Below are 17,646 nucleotides of genomic sequence, written 5' to 3' on the forward strand. Positions count from 1 at the left end.
AACTGGCAGAACATCCAGGAACTGCTCCTCCTCCAGAAACACACATACATGCAAGATGAGGTGAGGAAATCAAATCACCCACTGCATAAAATGGTAAATGTCTTGGAATTTGTATATGCTCATTTTCACTAAAATCCTTGTTCAACAAGAAAAATGCAATTAAGCATTTGAGCTTGAGTACACAAATCAGGGTTTTATTGATTCAGCTCATTTATCATGTTTCAGGAGTATATTGTACAGTAAAGCTTCCTCCCTCAGAAAAACTGGACAAGACCAAGAATCAAAAAGAAAAAGTATATATTAAAAAAAATAGTAAACTTTTGATATGTAACATTTCCATTGAAAACACAAAGCAGATAGGCTACACAACTTTCTAAAGTACGACCAAATCACACTGAATTAAAGAAGAATGAAGATTAGTAGGCAAAGGTCAGAATGGGGGAAAAAGGGAAGCCAGCAATTAAGAGCTCATTGCATCTAGTGCTGCACTGCTTTTTATTGAAGAAAGTCAAAACAGAAAGAGCTATATAAAAACAGATCACATTTGAGGCAGCAAAAACATTCACAGTTCCACAATAATTGTATAACCCATATTGTGCCTTCAAAGTATTCAAACCCCTCAACTTTCCCACATTGTGTTGTGTTACAGCCTGAAATCTAACATGTATTACATTTTAAAATGAAATGTCTTGAGTCAATAAGTATTCATCCCCATTCTTATGGGGAGCCTAACAATTCACATACTAAGTTGCATGGACTCTGTGTGCAATAATAGTGTTTAACATTTTTGAATCTCATCTCTGTTTCCCCACACATACAGATAATTGTAAGTTCCCTCAGACGAGCAGTGAATTTCAAACACAGATTCAACCGCAAAGACCAGGGAGGTTTTCCAATGTCTCACAAAGGGCACCTATCAAATCAAATTTTATTTGTCACATACACGTGTTAAGCAGATGTTATTGCGGGTGTAGCGAAAAGCCTTTATAGAACTTCAGTAACGTTTTACTCAAATTTGCTCAGTTAAAGTCCCCAGCTACAATAAATGCAGCCTCAGGATATGTGGTTTCCAGTTTGCATAAAGTCCAATGAAGTTCTTTGGGGGCCATCATGGTGTTGGCTTGAGGAGGAATATACACGGCTGTGACTATAACCGAAGAGAATTCTCTTGGGAGGTAATACGGTCAGCATTTGATGGTGAGGTATTCTAGGTCAGGTCAACAAAATGACTTGAGTTCCTGTACGTTATCACAATCACACCATGAGTAGTTAATCATGAAACATACACCCTCGCCCTTCTTCCTGGAGATATACATTCCCGTCTGCGCGATGAACTGAGAACCCAACTGGCTGAATGGACTCAGTTTACCCCAAGAGCCATGTTACCGTGAAACAGAGTATGTTACAATCCCTGATGTCTCTCTGGAAGGAAATCCTTGCCCTGAGCTCGTCAACCTTAATATCCAGAGACTGAACATTAGCGGGTAATATACTCGGAAGAGGTGAGTGGTGTGCGCACCTCCTGAGTTGGACTAAAAGTCCACTCTGACTTTTTGGTAGAATAAAAAGCAGACATTGAATATCTCTTTGAGCATGGTGATGTTATTAATTATACTTTGGGATGGTGTTGCAATACACCCAGTCACTACAAAGATACAGGTGTCAGAGAGGAAAGAAACCGCTCAGAGATTTCACCATGGAGCCAATGGTGACTTTAAAACTGTTATAGAGTTTAATGGCTGTGGTAGGAGAAAAGTGAAGATGGATCAACAACATTGTAGTTACTCCAAAATACTAACCTCAATGAAGGAAGCCTGTACAGAATACAAATATTCCAAAACTTGCATCATGTTTGCAATAAGGAACTAAAGTAAAACTGCAGAAAACGTTGCATCATGTTATGCTCATCATCTGCAAGGAATACGGAGTTAAGGATAAAAATACATCAGAATGGAGCTAAGCACAGGCAAAATCCTAGAGGAAACCTGGTTCAGTCTGCTTTCCAACAGACACTAGGACATTGAATGTTCCTGAGTGGCCTAGTTGCAGTTGTCAATTAAGTTGTCTATGTCAAGAAAATGGCTGTCTAGCAATGATCACCAACCAACTTGACAGAGCTTGAAGAATTGTAAAAATAATAATTTGCAAATATTGCACAATCCAGGTGTGCAAAGCTCTTAGAGACTTACCCATAAAGACTCACAGCTGTAATCGCTGACAAAGGTCATTCAAAATATGTATTGACTAAGGGGTGTGAATACTTGTGAAAATGTGATATTTCAGCATTTCATTTTCAATACATTTGCAAATATGTCAAAAACATGTTTTCACTTTGTCATTATGAGATATGGTGTGTAGGTGGGTGAGGGAAAAAAGCAGTGTAAGTCATTTTGAATTCTGACTAACAACAAAATATGGAATAAGTCAAGCAGCATGAATACTTTCTGAAGGCACACTGTACATATTTATTTATACAGTGAGAATCTTTGTGAGATTAAATAAAAATGCATAAATTGCTTCATAGAAAATAAAGGCTTGAAGAGAAAAATAAGCCAGCACTGAGGAACTTGACAGAAAAAGTGATGCAAGATATTACTTAGCATTGCACAATTCTTGGCCTCTGGTGCATAGACTAGGCTACAGTCCATAATAATTAGCAGGTACTGTATCACACAAGCCTATTCTAGGTCTATGCTGTGTGTATTCTTCTTAGTATTATGGCCATGAGATTTGTAACTCAAACTTAGTCCTAAATAATCAATAAAATGCCAGGACCAAAGAGTATATGAAAAGCATCATCATCCTTTGACTGATGCCCAGATGATTAAACCAATGACAACAGCAAGAACCGCCAGAACAACAATGAGAATGCAGATTTTCTTCCTAGATTTGCGCTGAAAGGGGCAAAAGAAACACTTAACGTTATAAGAAAATTGTATTGTAAAATATAAAGAAAAAGCATTATGATTTATTCACCCACAAAATAATGATTCTTATGTTACCTACCTGATAGTCTGCAGCCTGTGCTAACTGCTGGGTGGCATTCTGAACATGAAGGTCAGCAGTTTCGACATTGGCCTCTATACTGTCTAGGGGTATAAATGCACAGTGAAAGGGTCATTCTCTCCCAGAGGTTCAGTTTTGGTTGAATATTTTCTTGAAAATGTTGCTGAAAAAGATAGAGCATTTGACTTACACCATGATGATGACTAGCCTCTCAAATTATGTCATTATCACGTTAACATCCCTTCAGTTTTAACTGTGGGACATAATCGTGTGTGTCTAGCTAGCATAGCTGTTTGTCATCCTCTTTTCCCAGGACACTCATTAGACTGTTCTCCATAAAGACTCCTAAACATGCAGTATTTGATCCCTGTAGGGGTATGCTGTCAATGTTTTGAAAGTGGAAAAGTTTCTAACAGTCAGAAGTTTAGAGGAGTAAATGACTGAATGTATGCTTACCAATCACATCCCCCTGCTCATGGACCATCATTCCCAAGTCCTTAAATATTTCATTTATATCTGTAATATCAGACTGAAAAAAGAGAAAACAAGCATTGAATAAACAGACAACATCACAAATTAAATGGACTGGATATAAGTCCATTATGTAAGTGTGATTTGCAGGATAGCATAAGGCAGTGATCATCAACTAGATTCAGCCGCGGGCCAATTTTTTCTTGAGAGGATGGTCGGGGGGCCAGAACATAATTACAAGTAATTTGTAAACTGCAAATTGACAGCAAGAAGCCCAATATTTTACTAAAACATAATCATTTCAAACCTCGCTTGCATTGGTATAAGTTCACGTGTCTCTCTATTATGCGTGGGAATACTTGGGAACAGATTTGGAAATGCTAATCCTCAACACTGGGGCCCCTCAGGGATGCATGCTTAGTCCCTTCCTGTTCACCCACGACTGCGTGGCCAAGCACGACTCCAACCCCATCATTAAATTCGGTGATGACACAACAGTGATAGGCCTGATCAACGACAACGATGGGCCTAAAGGGAGGTCAGAGACCTGGCAGTGTGGTGAAAGGACAACAACTTCTCCCTCAAAGTGAGCAAGACAAATTAGCTGTTCGTGGACTATTGGAAAAGGAGGGCCAAACAGGCCCCCATTAACATCAACAGGGCTGTAGTGGAGTAGGTCGAGAGGTTTAAGTTCCTTGGTGTCCACATCACCAACAAACTATCATGGTCCAAACACACCAAGACAGTTGTGAAGAGGGCATAACAACACCTTTCCCCCTCAGGAGATTTAAAAGATTTGGCATGGGTCCCCAGATTCTCAAAAGTTCTACAGCTGCACCATCAAGAGCATTCTGACCATTTGCATCAATGCCTGGTATGGCAACTGCTTGGCATCTGACCGTAAGGCACTACAGAGTGTAGTGCGTACAGCCCAGTACATCACTGGGGCCAAGCTTCATGACATCCAGGACCTATATACAAGGCGGTGTCAGAGGAAGGCCCATAAAATGGTCAAAGACTCCAGTCACCCAATTCAGAGATTGTTCTCTATGCTACCGCAAGGCAAGAGGTCCCAGAGCGCCAAGTCTAGGACCAAAAGGCTCCTTAACAGCTGCTACCCCCAAGCCATAAGACTGCTGAACAATTAATAAAATGGCCACCTGGAATATTTATATTGACCCCCACGCCCTTTGTTTTTAAACTGCTGCTACTCGCTGTTTATTATCTATGCATAGTCACTATACAAATTACCTCAACTAACCTGTACCGGTACCCCCTGTATATAGCCTCCTAATGTAATTTTCTTGTGCTACTTTTTGATTTTATTTAAGTTTTTTACTTCAGTAAATATTTTCTTAACTCTAGAGCTTGTAAGTAAACATTCCACGGTAAGGTTTACACCTGTTGTATTCGGAGCATGTGACAAATAATGTTTGATTTGATTTCTGAAATTAAAATCACTTGGAGCTGATTTTAGGGTGTTTTTACAGTCCATTATGTCAAAAAATAATTATCTGAAAACATAGGGGGGCAAATAAAATAGCCTTCGGACCAAATAAGCTATGATTACTGTATGGCTTATGGTATAAGATCATTTAAAGGAATGAAAGACATCCAGCAAAATCAGAATTTAACCCTGAATCTTGTTCACTAATGGTGAGTAATAGGAGTGCTGTCACCTCTAGCTGTCTGATGGAAGTCTCTCTCTCCTGGATGAGCTGCAGGTCCTCTTCAGTGATGGCCACCTCCTGGGACTGTGACTGGACCTGGGCCTGCCCCCCACTGTAGAGTCAGACATGGGGAAGACGTGGTGAACCACCCAAAGCAAACATTCACCTCCCACTACGTCTGTCTGGGCTAGAGAGAGATGGGCCTGATGGGCCTATAAAGACTGACATGTTAACACTAAAGTGGATGTTTAGATAAACTAGCAGTTAGAGAATAGTCAACTGTGGGTTTTGTATGTGAATATTCATTTAATGCGATTCATAGTAGAACAAAAGGTCAGGACATTAAAAAAAAGAGCTAAACCCCAATAGACCAAATAAAAAATATTATCTTAACTGTAAAAGAGGATGATTACATTCTCCACAACTGTAGGCAATAATAGAGGAATCAGGATTATGAACTCTGGGTAAATTAATTAAATATGAGTGTCTACAGTGGTTCCTTCCTCTGTTGTCGGCATGCAGTTTTATGTGGCAACAGACAGTGGGATGTATTTAAACAGCTTGCACAGTATGTTTAGTGCAGCATGTCTGTGTACCATTTCACTCAAAAAGCACGAGACCACTGAAATGCTGAACTCTGACCTTTCAAAGACGTTTCCATTTCCTCCAAAGCTGTCGTCAGGATAGCCACCCTGAGGGTGGACAGAACAGTCAGTCTGATGCTCTCTAATTTATGGCTTTATGTGTAAAGTGACTACAGTTTGGGAGGAAAGACCACACTTGAAACATTTCAATTTCCTCCCCTCTCGACAACCAAATAACTGACTACTCCTCCTATCACCAATCAACGGCTGTATATACACTACATGACCAAAAGTATGTGGACACCTGCTCATCGAACAGCTCATTCCAAAATCATGGGCATTAATATGGAGTTGGTCCCCCCTTTACTGCTATAACAGACTTTCCACTAGATGTTGGAGTATTGCTGTGGGTATTTGCTTCCATTCAGCCACAAGAGCATTAGTGAGGTAGGGCACTGATGTTGGGCGTTTAGGCTTGGCTAACAGTCGCTGTTCCAATTGATCCCAAAGGTGTTCGATGGGGTTGAGGTCAGGGCTCTGTGCAGGACAGTCAAGTTCTTCAACACATAGACAAACCATTTCTGTATGGACCTCGCTTTGTGCACGGGGGCATTGTCACGTGAGAAACAGGAAAGGGTCTTCCCCAAATTTGAAATCACGGAATCATCTAGAATGTCAGTATGCTGTAGCGTTATGATTTCCCTTCACTAGAACTAAGGGGACTAGCCCGAACCATGAAAAACAGCCCCAGGCCATTATTCCTCCTCCGCCAAACTTTACAGTTGGCACTATGCATTCTGGTAGGTAGCGTTCTCCTGGCATCCGCCAAACCCAGATTCTTCCATCGGACTGCCAGATGGTGAATCGTGATTCATCACTCCAGAGAACTAGTTTCCACCGCTCCAGAGTCCAATGTCGGCAAGCTTTACACCACTCCAGCTGACGCTTGGCATTGCGCATGGTGATCTTAGGCTTATGTGCGGCTACTCGGCCATGGAAACCCATTTCATGAAGCTTCCGCCGAACAGTTCTTGTGCTGATGTTGCTGCTCCAGAGGCAGTTTGTAACTCGGAAGTGAGTGTTGCAACCGAGAACAGATGATTTAAAACTCTGCGGTCCCATTCTGTGAGCTTGTGTGGCCTACCACTTTGCGGCTGAGCTCCTTGCTCCTAGACGATTCCACTTCACAATAACAGCACTTACAGTTAACCGGGGCAGCTCTAGCAGGGCAAAAAATTGACAAACTGATTTGTTGGAAAGCTTGCATCCTATGACGGTGCCATGTTGAAAATTACTGAGCTCTTCAGTAAGGCCATTCTACTGCCAATGCATTTTTGGAAATGTATTAAAAATATAAACTGAAATATCACATTTACATTGATGAAGAAAAAAAAACTATAATACATTTTAGAATAAGGCTGTAATGTAACTAAATGTGTATATACACAGTGCATTTGAAAAGTATTCAGACCCCTTGAGTTTTTCCCACATTTTGTTTCGTCTTTATTGTTCCAAACTTCTTCCATTTAAGAATGGAGGCCACTGTGTTCCTGGGGACCTTAAATGCTGCAGAAATCTTTTGATACCCTTCCCCAGATCTGTGCCTCGACACAATCCTATATTGGAGCTCTACAGACAATTCCTTTGACCTCATGGCTTGGTTTCTGCTCTGACATGTACTGTCAACTGTGGGACCTTATATAGACAGGTATGTGCCTTTCCAAAAAATGCCCAATCAATTGAATTGACCACAGGTGGACTCCAATCACATTGTAGAAACATTTAAGGATGATCAATGGAAACAGGATGCACAGGAGCTCAATTTTGAGTCTCATTGGAATGTAATGTATCAGTTTTTCATTTTCAATACACTTGCAAAAATGTTTTAAAAAACTGTTTTCGCTTTGTCATTATGGGGTATTTATTGTGCGTAGATTGACAAAGATTTTTTTTCGTATCCATTTTCGATTAAGGCTGTAACATATACACACACACACACACCCCCATCCAGTACCTTTAAACCTTTTCCTGCATTAAACAAAAACGTTAATGTTGAAGGTGTGGTCTGTACCAGTGGAGGCTGGTGGGAGGAGCTATATGAGGATGGGCTCATTCTAATGGCCGGAATAGAATTTGTGGAACAGTATGAAACGTTTCAAACACATGGAAACCACGTTTGAATCAGTTCCATTAATTCCATTCCAGCCATTAAAATGAGCTTGTCTTCCTATAGTTCCTCCAACCAGCCTCCTCTGGTCTGTACCTAGTAAAGATTGTGTACATTTTTGATGATTACTAACCGACACTCTGGACTCGGCACGGACTCTGGCAACAAACGCCTTCTCTTTCTGAGCAGCCTGCCTCTGTGTCTTTTGGAAATTGGCCAGTGCATTGGAGAAGTCATTGATAAATCGGTCTTTCTGGATCTTTCTCTGGCGCTAGAAGAGAGGTATATGTAAACAAATGAGTTAACATCACATACAGTGTTCATGATACTGTGCCATAGCATCACTCTTTAATCTCAACCGATAGAGAATTATTCTTATGACTTCCGTCTTAGGCCCTCATGTCCTACTTTACATAAGCAGAAGTGAAATACTAACAACTCATTGTGAGTGAATATTTATATATATTTATATATATTTTCGTTAGCAAGTAATACAACAAGAATGTGTTTGCAATAAACCCATCATTTGTCTTTCCATTGTCTAGATTAAACATCCAGGACAGTATTGAAAAACAGAAAATGTGGATGTTTGTAAGAATTGTTTTATTCCTGCCATGGCGTGCATTCCAACCTTTCCTTGTGAGCTCTACAAGAATGCAATAATTGCATTCTTTACCTCACACAAACAGAAATTCCTTCAAAACGGTTGGATTTCTGCTGTCAGGAAAAATGTTCATGCAGTGTGCCTTGGGCCTTCCTTGAACGAGAAGGCACAACTACGAAAACAGGAAATAAAGTCTTAATGCGTTTAAGAATAGTGCACCAGCAGTATATATAAATAAAGGCGGATCCAAAGGTAACCACCCTGAAAGTACCCCCCCCCCGGAACCTTCTTCCGCAGAGCTAAAGATTCGAAAAACGTTCTGCGCAAGCTTTTCTTTATCTGTACTTTACGCACACATGATGTCACCCTCTCTTCACATTTCTCACTGTCAATCGTGAATGATAATTCTTCAAGTTTTACCAGTGAAACGGCCAAGTAGCATCTGCATGCCAAACATTTGATCTCAATCACAATTTCATGGGAATATGAAGTGTTGCACAGTACAGTGTTATTTTGAATTATATACAGCAGTGGTCACCAACCTTTTCAGAGTCAAGATCACTTTCCCAGTCAAAAAGCAAGCAGAGACCTACTGCTCAGATTGATTTTAAACATGACTAAAAACATTTAACCTAATATAAAACAGTTCTAGACCTAATACATTATCACAGCATTTTGGCTATATGCCTGTCCTGCCAATATTGTTATTCTCAGACCATATTAGATTTCAAAACTCAAGCTTTTATAACAAAATAGATGTGCTAATGTAGCACTTGCAAGGCACTGTGGACCATAAATTTAAATAATTTGCTCTTTTATTTTACCGGACTGATGATATCAGTGATCTTCAGGTTGGAAAGTCTGAGCTTTAGAAAGATGCCCGAGTTTCCGACTTGGAATTCGGAGTTGGATTGTTCCCAGTGAGATATCGTTTTCTACCCCCCCCCTTCTTTTGAAAATAAATTGTTATCCAATTTATATTCTCATAAAAGTAAAACATTGAGTAAGTTTGTTGAAAGTTAGTTAAGATAAAAGACGCAAATACAAAGCGTCAATCAGCAGTTAAAACAAAAACAAAGCATACTCCCCAACACTGTTTGGGCATAACGCGGGGGATGGGACTGGGGAAATGGAACCACTCTCAAATTAAATGACAGAGCTATGGCTGCAAGGACTGACCATCCATGATATAAAAATGTGTTTTAACCATGTTTTTTAATGCTATACAGTGTTTGTTTACAAACATTGGAATAAAACAAGCTTATATTTTGGAGTTTAGTTCAACGACCATTGAACTAAACTCATGGAGGCATGTATAAGTAATATTCTTCAAGAACCAATGGATACATTAAGTCCAAAAATGGATGTAGCAACTGCTGATTGCATTTGTCATTAAAGGGACATTCATCAAAAGGTGAACAGAGGGCACTACTACAAGTGCAATTATTTTTTATTGACAAGTTGTGTTGATTGAGACTTGAGACTCAGGAACAGGTCATCCTAGGACCAGCTTGGACAACACAGGCCAGCCCACCTAACATGTGACCAATGAGCACTGAGGTGCTGTTCACCTAGCTGTTTTCACATTACTGTGTGAATAATGTTCTGTCTGCTATTGCACGTGACAGTTGTTACTATACGTTTTGTTGCTTGTTGTACAAAAAAAGGTGTTGAGTACCTGTTCAGTTGTGACAGGCAAAGAGCCAAATTGCTTCACACTTTGGTCTGTTTCTTTGGCAAGGTGGTTGACATTCTGCTGTTTCTGCTGCCTACATTTGAAAAGTGAAAAGCCTAATTTAGATAATATTCCATTATAATACATATACCTGCATGTAAAAACATCTTTAAAAGTTACAGATAAGAGACTTATTCTGATTAAAACAGAACTCACAGCTGCTGTCTGAGCTCAGTTGTGTCTTGTGGGGTTCCCAACTTATCCACAATACTCTGTATTTCAGATGCTGGCAGAAACAAGGCACACATATTGTGACACAAAACAATATGTGTGTTCAATCAACAGGAAAAGCATTACATTTGAAAATGCATTCAAAATAAAAAATATAATGTAGATATGTTAATACATTTGAGTCTACCCCCAGGCCTCATAGGATATGTATAGTAGTAGCCTATTGGCCTACGAAAGTCTGAGGATATAACAGAACTTGTTTGTACTGATTTACAGGTTGTGGTTGTGTGCACAGTTTGTCCATGTGTATCAATTACTTTGTTGTGCAATCTTTTGGATGTTGGAGATTATCGTCTGAGTAAGCACATTTGGGTCCTGCACTTTTCCGTACTGGTAGGCCATCGTTGACACATTGAGAGTCTCCCCAAGACCTTGAAATATAAAATGTTGCAAGTATTGTTGTCAGTCACTCACATGGCTTGCCTCAGTTCACTTCTATTCACTCCCACCTGCTTTATGATTATGAACACTCATTCCCATAGACATACATACGTGCTGTCGCCAAAGTGGGAAAAATCCCCCATGCTTGTATAAAATAGTTTTTAAGTGAATAAACCATGAATGTTGAGGAACATAATAGGCCATCAGTAAGAGAAACACATGAATGTACACAAGAGTACAGTCTGCAAAAGGTTAGTTGAAGTTCATCAGCCAACCGTCCAATCAGATACAGGCATTGGAAGAGAGCACGGGCAGGGCAAGCTAACGCCCTCAACCTGAAAAACTAGACCAGAAAAATGCGGAAATACGAACGCCTGAATAACTGGGCATGGATGAATGTCAAATACGCCCCATCCCCACTGTGTCTATTTGCTACTCGTATGTCATAATATACATTTCATCAAACGCTAAAAACATGAATGGTAAAGTAGCCATGTTCATTTAGATCAAGGAAATACTGCAGCGTACAGAGAGATACATTGTTGTATCTCCAAGTTGCACAAATGCTGACAACTTTCAGTAAACATTAAAATCCTTTTCAGGTCGCATGAATTACAGCTTAATTGTCGCTTGTCGACATTTACTAATCATTTGCATATCCAAACATTGCCGATGGCAAATTTCGGGGAACACTAAATATTCGTTTACCTTAATGAGTTCTGTCTTGACAGTCTGCTCGGCCTACACTCTGCTTACTGATCGGTGTGTCATGTTTTTCTAGTCACATGATCCACTCTATAAGCCGCTTTACAGCAAAGATCAAATCATAGTGCAAGAGGTGAAGTGAGAGGATTTACTTCGCCCAAAATCTTTCCACGAAAATAAGACCACGAAGTGAGGAATTTGTGCATGTAGGTCAATGAGAATGTCGAATTTGGTCAACACAAATGTAATTGATTGCTAATTTGTTACGTCTTGCTTATTTGAACGAATAGAAGTTTCATAAATGGTTTGGCTGTTACAAATGCACATATATAATTGAACGCACATGGCATTACGGTAACTTAAAACAACAACTTTATAACCTAACACAGCAAGCATAAAAAAACTCCTGAAACTAGATCCCCCACATTCTGGTCTTGATAAGATTTGTTTTTAAATGTTAGGAGAGGTTCTCTTCTGCACTGTTCAACCAATCCAGAAAATGTGGACGAGGAGTTAAGACGTAGTGTTGCCTTGCTAACGTCCAAAAACGGAGGTGACGTCACGCGCTCTCACTTCCATTTCTACTAACAACCGGAATATCCTTTTATAATCAGCCTCGGCGGGGATAAAGCTAAATTGTGCGGTTGTTTATATGCGTATTTGCCCTCTCAATGGCTTGATCTCGCCTCCTCCTTCCATCTTCGAGGACATGCTTTTCCATCGTTAGAGTAGCTGTCTTCTCACTATAATAGATCATATTTGATAAAAATGTCTAGCTCAGACAATGGGACTGGAAGCCGGGTACCTGTGGTTGTTTAGTTCAACTCTAGCCATTATATGATTAGACACAAGATGATTGAGGTACAAAAGTAATAATATCCAAAGACACATTTTATGTACTTTATACGCTTTATTCTAAGGTAGGCCTATGCTACATTCAAAATACAATAAGAAGGGATTTATAAATTAAACAAGATTACACGAAGAAGACCAGGCAAATATCGACAGCAGTATAATGTTCAGATGAGGTTTCTCAAATGCTTCTCTTCATTTTCCTCATTGAACACACTATCCAAGGTGGACAGGTCATAGCTTATGTTTTTAAAAAACTGCCACTAAGCCACATACTGTACATGTATTGACATGAATCCTTTTGTGAGAAGTAAATTACAGTAACTGGACAATTCATCTGCTGCCCAAAAAAGGGCTATTATGAAACATTTACATTTTTTTTGCATGAAGTTAGTTACATACTGTTCACACATAGTTGTATATTATATTAATGTAGCTTTACAATAGATCATGTAGTAGCAAATACATTTATATAGGAAGAATTTCTATTGAATATTTTTAATGTGACAATGAGATTAAGACATTTTCGAAACCATGGATAAAACAGTGCATAGATGATTGGATTTGCAGTAGAATTAAAGTAACCCAGCCAGATAAACACTTCAAAGAGAATAGGTGGTGTGCTAAAGTTTGTGTATGGATCAACTATGGAATTAACAAAGAAAGGCAGCCAGCAAAAGATGAAAACACCCACCACAATGCCTAAAGTTTTAGCTGCTTTCCGTTCTGACCGTTGAGACACCACACCTCTACCTCCCTCATTGGAATTATTTTGGCTGTCTTCAATCTTCCTTAGATGTTCTTTTGCCACCAAAAATATTTTGGTATACAAACCCACCATTACAGAGCACGGAAAGAAAAATGCTATCAATGTGTCTAGAGCGCCCCACAGAGCATTAAGGAAAAGATTACAACTTCCCAGGCAGTATATGGATGCAATGAATTCATCCAGTCCTCTTACATTTGCTTTGGAATATAGTAGGCCATAGGAGTACAATGCAGCAACGGCCCAACTGGCAAAAACCATGAGCCATGCAATTGGTATAGTAATCTTGGTGGAATAGCGAAGTGGACTGCACACAGCCTCATATCGATCTATGGCTATGAATACCAGGTGGAAAATTGAAACAGATGTGAGGAACATATCAGAATGCAGGAAACAAAAAGCATCTCCAAAGTACCAGCAGCCCTCCACAGCTTTAATTGTACTAAAAGGCATCACAGTTACTCCAACTAGCAGGTCTGCAACTGCCAAAGACATTATAAGCATGTTAGTTGGCGTGTGGAGCTGTTTTATGTGAGCAATGGAGATAATGACCACACCGTTCCCTAGAATAGTAACCAGCATAACAGAAACAAAAAAAAAGTATGAAGCAATTTGAACTCCTTCACTGAAGATTTCTCTGGTGCAGGAGGCATTTGATTCAGGGTAACAGAACATTTTAGGATCCAGATGTTGATGAGATGAGATATCCATTGCCAAAAACAAAAAGATATTCAAGTTAGAGCTGATCACTTGCTACTGTAGTCACAGGTGAAGGTGTGTTAGTGGTGCTGAATCCAGCACAGTCTTCTTAGAAGAATGACAGAATTTATATACTGTATTGGACATATTTTGGGCACACCCCTTTCCCTGCTACCAGCCAGTTATAATAGGTTACATGATTTACATCTGTTTATATTATATGTGTATATTCAAGTAATATACAGCATGACAGTATGATAGTTTCGTAAAATAGTGATGTCATGAGCACTAAGCTCACAATTACTGTTCCAGCGGTGTGTACCTCAAGTAGGCACTAGGAGGAGACAAAGAACACTATTAAACATGGTGAGTGACAGGCACAGGCATTGAAATACATTTATTTCAGGCAAACAGCTTTATATGAAACAGGTTAAAAGCAGCTTCTGTTACATTTTCACTCAAGCTTTATCTTTTAGTTGCATAACTGTTACATGTTACATCCCACAATAATTCATATATTTATTTGAACACATCATACAATGTCAACTGAAACTACTCAGAATACAATTTAAATCTACAAGAACCTCTGTGAAAGATGTGACCACTGATGATGATTCTCAAAGCCCTCCTGAACCAAGTGTAAAAGAAAGCATAGACAATAGGGTTAAAAGCAGAGTTCAAATATCCAAACCAAACCAGGGTATCCCCCAACAGTGGGGGGATGGAGTACTGTATGAAAGGGTCAATGATGAGGCACAAGGAAAAGGGACTCCAGCAGATTAGAAACACTCCCACTACTATTGCCAGAATATTTGCCCCTCGTCTCTCTCTACGTCCAGAGTCTGCCTCTTTAAACTGACGAGATAAATCTTTAATGGACCTGGCCTGAGCCCTGGCAACCCAATATATCTTGGAATATATACAAATCAAGATCATGCCTGGGATGTAAAAACTGAAGGAGGATGCTACTAAAGCTGCCACTGGACTAAAGAACACCTGACAGCCTCCAATGCACTTGACATGTGTTTCATAGAAATCCTCCTTGCCTTTCAGATTGATCTCAGGGAAGATCATTCCGTAAGAAAAAATGGCAGGGACCAGCCAACTGGTGGTGATCATGATCAATACAGTGTTATTGGTGATGATCAGTCTGTACGACAGTGGCCTGCAGACAGCAAAGTAACGATCAATGGAGATGAAGGATAGATGGAAGATGGAGGATGTACTCAGCATAATATCAGTGCTGGTGTGGAGCTTACACAGAAACCCTCCTAGGTACCAACAGCCCTGGACAGAGCGCACAGCACTGCACGGCATTACAAACACTCCCAAAAGGAGGTCACACACAGCCAAGGAGACGAGCAGTTGGTTTACGGAGGTTTGAAGCTGCTTGAAGTGTGCAATGGAGGTGATGACCAGAAGGTTCCCAATAACAGTCACCAGTATGGCCAACACCATCGATGTGAACATCGGAACCTGAACGCTCAGGGGTCGAGCAAACCTCACACACGATCCACTCAAAGACTCGTAGCAGAAAAGAGTCTGTGATTTCACAGTGCTGTTGAGGTTCGAAGTATTTGAGAAGTCCATTCCACCTGGTGTTTTAGGCCTAGAGACAAGGAACAATTTGATCACATCTTTAAATGTGTTTTTCAACATTTTCATGTTTTCATTGGTCATCTACATTTATGTTTGCAAAAATGAACTGGACTTACTTTCAATTAAAGTTTTGCAAGAATAGTGTTACTGTAACAGACAGAACACTGAACTGCTGGTCCAAAACGTTGTTCTGAGTCAGATTATTGGGCTTCTGAAAATACAACACATCCTGCTGATAATGCTTCCCATCGGAATCCAGTTTATTTCTAAAAATAACACAAGTGAGGGCAATGCACTTGAGGGAAAAATGGCTATGGTAACACATTCCCATATAAATAGTAAGCTATTACTATCTTCATGAAATAGTTACACATTTAATAAACACCGTTTTTATCAAACTTTTATACTATATATTCATAGTATGTAAATGTAATCATGCAACTTGAACCACTACTTCTGTAAATGACTAGTATCAACAACAATTTCACATCACAGAAGTTAATGAAGCATAATTGGGGTAGCATCAACTAGTCATACTGTATGTGGTTCTTGATTGAAAGATCACAAAGAAAGAAAATAGTGTTGGAATGTCATCTTTCTTATTCTTGCTCCTTTGAAAATATGAAAAGTGGTATGAATAGACAGACTCCATGCAATCAACCTAAAACTTATACTCACCTTAACATCTACAAATATTGCGCGTTTCTTTAATTCGTTCTCAGCAATCAATACCTTAATCCCAATTATTTCATTGGAAACACTAAGCACTGATTTTGAGCTCTGGTCAGGATCCTTTCAGCTGAGGGAAACAAAGAGACAAGTAAACACTGTAGTCATGTTGACTTGTTGAACAATTGGTTATGAAATGATGGTGTGTAATATAGATCATGCATATGAAAAGTTTAATCTCACCTAATCATAGTCAGCAAACCATGCACAACCTCCTTCAGTCTCAGGCTCTACGAGCACCTAGACTTTCCTCTGAGTATTATATAAACGGACGGATGCTGCTTCACAGCCAATGAAATTAGAGTTTTGGTCAGTGGAGACTCCTATTGTATGTTGTTTACTGTGTCTGATGAGTCCACATGACTCAGTTGACAACATATAGTCGTCAATTATGGGCCCATTTGCAATAAACAATTAGCATTGTAATAATGCAGGATTATCTGTCATAATCTAAATAGCAATCAAGCACAAGCAAAGATCACACATTTAAGTATTCAAGAATCAATAGGTATACACTGGGCGACGAATGCATAACTTTGAGTTGCATATTGGGGAGGTCAGCCTCAATGGGTTCTGAGGTCAACACCCTTGTAGGTGTTAAAGAAATTACTGTGAAATAGTTGTTTCTGGTGAATTTTGAAGGGAAAATAGATAAAATCAAATCAAATGCTATTAGTCACACGCTCCGAATACAACAGGTGTATGATTACTTATGAGCCCCTGACCAACAATGCAGTTTAAAAAATAAATATATATCTATATACAAATAAATTTAAAAAATAGGAATAAGAGTAAGAAATAAAAGTAACAAGTGATTTATGAGCAGCAGTAAAATAACAATAGCGAGACTATATACAGGGGGGTACCGGTACAGAGTCAATGTGCGGGGCACCAGTTAGTTGAGGTGCTATGTACATGTAGGTAGAGTTATTAAAGTGAGGGGGTGCAAATAGTCTGGGTGGCCATTTGATCAGGAGTCCACCCTATAGGCTGTCTCGTCGTTGTCGGTGATCAAGCCTACCATTGTTGTGTCATCGGAAAATTTAATGATGGTGTTGGAGTCATGCCTGTCCGTGCAGTCATGAGTGATCAGGGAGTACAGGAGGGGACAGAACACACACCCCTGAGGGGCCACTGTGTTGAGGATCAGCGTGGCGGATGTGTTGTTACCTACCCTTGCCACCTGGGGGCGGCCCATCAGGAAGTCCAGGATCCAGCTGCAGAGGGAAGGCCTAGTGGTTAGAGTGTTGGACTAATAACCGGAAGGTTGCAAGTTCAAACCCCCGAGCTGACAAGGTACAAATCTGTCATTCTGCCCCTGAACAGGCAGTTAACCCACTGTTCCTAGGCTGTCATTGAAAATAAGAATTTGTTCTTAACTGACTTGCCTAGTTAAATAAAGGTTTAAAAAAAGGGGGGTGTTTAGGCCCAGGGTCCTTAGCTTGTT

At 39.8% G+C, this 17,646-nt stretch overlaps 3 protein-coding genes across 4 annotated transcripts; all 3 read right to left on the reverse strand.

The window, feature by feature from the left end:
* Window positions 1–173: 173 nt before the first annotated feature.
* LOC115107695 (syntaxin-7-like) lies at window positions 174–12,027 on the reverse strand. Of its 2 annotated transcripts, XM_029631218.2 has the most exons (10): window positions 11,558–12,013; window positions 10,726–10,839; window positions 10,394–10,463; window positions 10,181–10,271; window positions 8,032–8,169; window positions 5,790–5,839; window positions 5,157–5,259; window positions 3,463–3,535; window positions 3,007–3,089; window positions 174–2,894 (listed from the first exon to the last, which is right to left on the reverse strand). In XM_029631218.2, the coding sequence occupies exons 2-10, from the start codon at window positions 10,808–10,810 to the stop codon at window positions 2,799–2,801; spliced, it is 789 nt and encodes a 262-aa protein (XP_029487078.1). In that variant the 5' UTR covers window positions 10,811–10,839; window positions 11,558–12,013; the 3' UTR covers window positions 174–2,798. The 2 variants fall into 2 exon arrangements, with proteins under 2 accessions (XP_029487078.1, XP_029487079.1); XM_029631219.2 differs by lacking the exon at window positions 174–2,894 and having other exon boundaries at window positions 3,081–3,169; window positions 11,558–12,027.
* Window positions 12,028–12,458: 431 nt separating this feature from the next.
* On the reverse strand, window positions 12,459–14,151 carry LOC115107697 (trace amine-associated receptor 13c-like). The gene has a single exon (XM_029631221.2). It carries the CDS (start codon window positions 13,881–13,883, stop codon window positions 12,855–12,857), a length of 1,029 nt encoding a protein of 342 aa, XP_029487081.2. The 5' UTR covers window positions 13,884–14,151; the 3' UTR covers window positions 12,459–12,854.
* A 91-nt stretch (window positions 14,152–14,242) lies between these two features.
* Window positions 14,243–16,450, reverse strand: LOC135564289 (trace amine-associated receptor 1-like). The gene is made up of 4 exons (XM_065008727.1): window positions 16,383–16,450; window positions 16,149–16,269; window positions 15,587–15,681; window positions 14,243–15,480 (listed from the first exon to the last, which is right to left on the reverse strand). The coding sequence occupies exon 4, from the start codon at window positions 15,459–15,461 to the stop codon at window positions 14,424–14,426; it is 1,038 nt and encodes a 345-aa protein (XP_064864799.1). The 5' UTR covers window positions 15,462–15,480; window positions 15,587–15,681; window positions 16,149–16,269; window positions 16,383–16,450; the 3' UTR covers window positions 14,243–14,423.
* Between the last annotated feature and the right edge of the window lie 1,196 nt (window positions 16,451–17,646).

The sequence above is a fragment of the Oncorhynchus nerka genome, linkage group LG24 (genome assembly GCF_034236695.1).
Source record: "Oncorhynchus nerka isolate Pitt River linkage group LG24, Oner_Uvic_2.0, whole genome shotgun sequence".
Lineage (NCBI taxonomy): Eukaryota > Metazoa > Chordata > Actinopteri > Salmoniformes > Salmonidae > Oncorhynchus > Oncorhynchus nerka.